Source organism: Cannabis sativa, chromosome X, assembly GCF_029168945.1.
Source record: "Cannabis sativa cultivar Pink pepper isolate KNU-18-1 chromosome X, ASM2916894v1, whole genome shotgun sequence".
NCBI lineage: Eukaryota > Viridiplantae > Streptophyta > Magnoliopsida > Rosales > Cannabaceae > Cannabis > Cannabis sativa.
In genome coordinates, this window is record NC_083610.1 from 30,967,517 (window position 1) to 30,972,976 (window position 5,460).

General features: G+C 38.9%; 1 protein-coding gene across 1 annotated transcript; it reads left to right on the forward strand.

Moving 5' to 3' along the window:
- Positions 1-1,244: 1,244 nt before the first annotated feature.
- LOC133032121 (uncharacterized) lies at positions 1,245-1,580 on the forward strand. Its single transcript, XM_061105962.1, has one exon. The coding sequence runs from the start codon at positions 1,245-1,247 to the stop codon at positions 1,578-1,580; it is 336 nt and encodes a 111-aa protein (XP_060961945.1).
- Positions 1,581-5,460: the final 3,880 nt, after the last annotated feature.

Here is a 5,460-nt window from a genome sequence, read left to right on the forward strand (position 1 = left end):
AAATTACTAAAAGCAAGATTTATTCGTACATGCAAGCATCCGATATGGTTGGCTAACATAGTTCCAGTAAAGAAAAAGAATGGGAAAATAAGAATCTGTGTTGATTATCGAGATCTTAATAAAGCTTGTCCAAAGGACGACTTTCCATTGCCAAATCTTGATACTTTAATTGATGCAACAAAGAAATTGTGAGATGTTTTCTTTCATGGATGGGTTTAGCGGATATAATCAAATTCGGATGTCTTCAGAAGATGCAGAGAAAACGGCGTTTCGAACCCCGTTCGGAAACTTCTACTACACTGTCATGCCATTTGGTTTGAAAAACGCTGGGGCCACCTATCAAAGAGCAATGACGGCAATATTCCATGATATGATACATGAGAACGTAGAAGTGTATGTTGATGATATCGTCGTCAAATCCCAAAATAAATTTAATCACATTCGCGATCTCGAGAGAGCATTCCAAAGGTGTGAAAGATACAAACTTAAAATGAATCCTCTTAAATGTACCTTTGGTGTGAGCGCAGGAAAATTCTTAGGGTTTGTTGTTCACAAAAAGGGTATAAGCATAGATGAAGAGAAAACTAAAGCTATATTAGCCATGGGAGCACCACGGTCAGCAAAAGAACTAAAAAGCTTCCTTGGAAAAGTATCATACTTACGACGTTTTATACCAGCTTTGGCGGAACTCACAAATCCACTACAGGCCATAATGCAGAAGGGTGTATCATTTTATTGGGGAGAAAGACAAAGAAATTCATTTGACAGATTAAAAGTGTGTTGTCTTCTCCTCGGGTTATGATGTCACCAAGACAAGGAGTACCATTGCTATTGTATTTAGTCATTACCGAAACATCTATCGGGACACTGTTAGCACAAGAAGTCGAAGGGAAAGAAAAGCCCGTGTATTATCTTAGCCGAAAACTGAAAGGCGCCGAGACAAATTACCCCTATGTTGAAAAACAATGTTTGGCTTTGGTATACACCGCCCAGCGATTGCGACATTACTTAGTAGCACATAAAGTAATAGTGATGACCAAGGCAGATCCCATAAGATCTATGTTAAACAAACCTATACCTTCTAGTAGAATAGCCCGGTGGATACTAATGCTTAGCGAGTTTGATATCACTGTCATGTATCCAAAGGCACAGAAAAGTCAGGCCTTATCTGATCTATTGGCATATTTACCTGATAATGATGAAAACTTACTCATGGATGAAATCCCTGGGAGTTACCTGAGGCTATGATTTGCAATGAGAAAACACAAGAATGGTGGGCAATAACATTTTATGGGTCGTCAACCACTAAAGGAGGAGGTGCAGGAATAGTATTAACTGATCCTATGGGTAAGAATCATATTCAAGCTTATAAGTTATCGTTTGACTGTACTAACAATGAAGCTGAGTATGAGGCACTTATTCTGGGAATCACGGTCGCGCTAAAAATGGAAGCCAGCAAAGTTGTGATTAGAGGAGACTCGAGACTTGTTATCCGGCAAGTCAAAGGGGATTTTCTTTGTGAAAGAGCCATCATTGGCAATATATCGAACAATGGTCCAAAAGCTAGCAAAGAATTTTGAGGAATGTCAATTCGAGCATGTGCCTCGAACACAAAATAGGTACGCCGATGCTTTGGCTACTATGGCTTCAAAAATTGAGGTATCAGAAATCCAAAACTTGACATTTAAAATAGTCAATCAAAAGTGTTCAATCACCTCGGGGTATGGAAAAGAGTACTCACAGAAGTGGACACAACAAATGGTTGATAAGCTCGCGAAATTGAAAAAGGCTCATCTCAAAGAAATGCAACGTTTTGTTGTTATAGGTGGGACACTTTATTACCGATCATCGGATGGGGTGTTAGCAAGATGTTTAGACCAAGAGGAAATCTCTACTCAGATGGAAGAAATTCATAATGCTGCCTGTGGAGTCGAAGGTCCCAAATTATCAAGAAGATTGCAAAGGGCCGGTTATTTTTGGCTAGAAATGGAGGAAGATGCTGCAAGATTGCAAAAAGATTGTCCGCAATGTCAACTCTTATTTAATAACCATGAGGCAATTTTGATAACCGAAGATTACGATTGGAGGAGACCATATAAAGAATATTTACGGGACAAAATAACACCATGTGATAAGAAAGAAAAAGAAAAACTACTCAGACACATTAGTAAGTATTTCTTGAAAACAGATGATGACCTTTACCGCAAAGGATTCAATGGGAAGTTATTGCGTTGCATTTGCAAGGAAGAAGCCAATGAAGTAATGGAGGAAGTCCATCGCGGGGATTGTGGTGAACATCAAGGAGGAAGAAAATTATATGAAGAAATTGTTCGCATAGGATATTATTGGCCGACCATGGAAGCGGACGCCATGAAATTCGCAAAAGAATGTCAAAAATGCCAAATTTTTGGAGACAAAATCCATGCGCCAGCTATCCCTCTCCAATCCATCACCACCCCTTGGCCTTTTCACACTTGGGCTATGGACCTCATAGGTCCAATCTCGCCACCCTCTCAGGGAAGAATTTGGATTTTAGCCGCAACAGAGTGTTTCACAAAATGGTCAGAAGCAATCCCACTGAAAAAGGCCTCTACAGAAGCTATGGCCACCTTCATCTTAGAACACATCATTTGTCGTTTCGGCATTCCAAAAAGAATCTTGTCAGATAATGGCACGCCATTCACCGGCAAAGCGACAAAAAAGTTACTAGAAGATTATCAAATTTTCCATGGGAAATCAACCAGGTACTACCCGCAAGGAAATGGCATAGCAGAAGCGTTTAATAAGCTATTGCTGCGGGTATTAAGTCGTATGGTACATGACAGTCCCACAATTTGGCATGAATTCATTCCTCTGGCTTTATGGGCATATCGTACCTCAAAACGTGGGTCTACAGGGTTTACACCGTTCTCCTTAGTGTATGGATCTGAAGCGGTATTGCCTGCCGAAATAGCCGTGCCGTCAGCTAGGCTAGCCATGTCTGCAGGAATGGATGTACATCAAGCACGGTTAGAAGAATTAGAATTAATTGATGAACGTCGAGAAAAAGCTCAGATTAATTTGCTGCAATACCAACGACGTGTATCTAGGGCATATGACAAACTTGTACGACCAAGGACATTCCAAGAAGGTGATATGGTTCTGAAAGCTGCAGACCATGTGATGCGAGGAATGCATGCAACTAAGTTTGTACCGAATTGGGAAGGACCATACGTTATTAAAGAGATAAAAGGAAGCGGCTACTGCACGCTCTTAGATACTAACACAGGAATGACACTCCCTGTTACTAACATAAAATACATTAAGAAATACTTTTCTTAAGTTATGACTACAAAAAAAGTCCAAACCTTGGATGATGAAATTTTATAATTACATCACTACTCTTGTTACCATTGTGTATGGCAAAAAGTTATTTTTCTTAAATAAAATGTTTAAATCATATGTATTACTTTCTATTTTTATTCTTTTATCTTTTCTAGAAGTTTTACAAAATATATATATATATTATGTGCCCATATTTGTAAAAAGGGAAAAGAAATTAATACACACATATATATATAAACATATATATATATATATATATTTATATCGAAACTAAAAGAGACTACAAACAAAAAAGGGGGATCTACACCCCTAAATCATAAAGGAACATGAGTCCAAGTACTTGGTGGAGGATCCCGATCTCTAATATGCTCTGCCAAACTTTCTATCTTATGATCCAAGTCTTTACGTGCTTCGCGCAAAGTATTAAGCTCTTCTACCAACTGACGATGACGAATGGATGATCGAACAGTCTCAAGGTAGGACTCTATCAATTTTTTTAATATAGGGGGCTGCTTTGAAAACACAAGACACAATATTCTCCAATTCTCTGACAACAAAGAGCAATATGTCTCTGAAACGGCGTATTCAAACTGGAGCAACGGTAGCACAGGAGTGATCAATTGAATAAAAAGTATTTTTTCAGACTGGGAAAGACCTTTGAAGAAAGATGCAAAATCTTTGTCAATTGAAGTATAACGTGAATAAAATTGTGATGCCTGAGGCTCATATGATGACAAGTGAATTGCGTCTCTTCCTACTAATGTTGTTAAGTCTTCACTACGCTCCAATCCCACATACGTAGAGCTAGCAGCTAAAAGATTGCTTGGAGGAGTTTGCAAGCACAGTTCATGAGTACTTCGATCAGTGTCTGTGGCATGCGTCTGTGATGCATGAGACTTATGTGATGACAAATGAATTGAATCTCTCCCTACTAATGTTGTTAAGTCTTCACTACGCTCCAAACTTACATGCATAGAGCCGGCAGCTAAAAGACTGCTTGGAGGAGCTGGCAAGCACAGTTCAGGAGTGCTTCGATCAGTGTATGTGGCATGCATCTGAGATAAAGAAAACGGATTAAGAGTTCTAGAGAAACACCAAACCCGCCGCTGCGCAAGATATATACATATGTAAGTATTTATATTATACTACACATATACATAAAATATATATACCGAAAAGACTTCCATACCTTTAAAGGTGCAGTTGTGGGAGCTAATCCTTGTGTGATAGTACTTTGAAATATACTGCTACTAGAAGAAGGGACAAGTGGGTATCTTGTAATGACCTTGAAATTAAAAAAAAAAAAATGTAATAAAAAATAATAATAAATGTAACAATATATATATGGTGAAGACTACAAGCAAATTACTATAAGCAAAAAATATATATATATATACACTAACCAAGTTCGTGGTAGCATCACTGTCACCATTAGTTCCTGAACAATGGAAGGGTCGTGGTTCAGAGTTTGGTCGAACTGCTACATCATTCCCGTGGGAATTACCACCCAAAGCATCAGAAGGTTTACCTACTAAAGCTACCGGAGTATGACCCTCATCAACTAAACAGACTTCAGAGGGTGCTAAAGGAGGTGACTTTTGCAAAGGAATATACACCCCTATTTCCAACAACAAAGTCATATTATCTCGTATAAACTATCAAAGATTTAGCATTATTAAGAGAAGATGAGCGAACGAGGAGATACCTGACGATGGACCCACGTCTTTCTCTCGGTCACAAGTCTCACCTTGACTGATTAATCCAATATAATGATGTCGCATCCATATGTTAGCAAATTTAACAGAAACTCCACCTTCTCTGTCTTTATCGGGTAGTCGAAATGTGTCGTGAGATTGCTTTGAGAGTTGGAAGGAACCCAATAAACATGACTGTTTTGCTTTTTCTAAATCCCCTATCTTCCGATCATGAGGAACATGTTGATCAAACCCAAATTGTCTAGCCACACGATCAGGGCGATATGAAACAAATGACCAAGATAAAGATTTCGGATCATCTCGAAGACATAACAGTGATCGGGGAAGGCAGACAACAAACCAAAATCCTGCTTCACCAGCAGAAGTAGTGAAAGAAGAACGGACCTCATCTGTCAATGGTACTACACTTCCTGGGTACATA

What these genes read in the sequence shown, in the direction of transcription:
- LOC133032121 (XM_061105962.1), top strand. Translation starts at nt 1,245, where the DNA reads ATGATTTGCAATGAGAAAACACAAGAATGGTGGGCAATAACATTTTAT.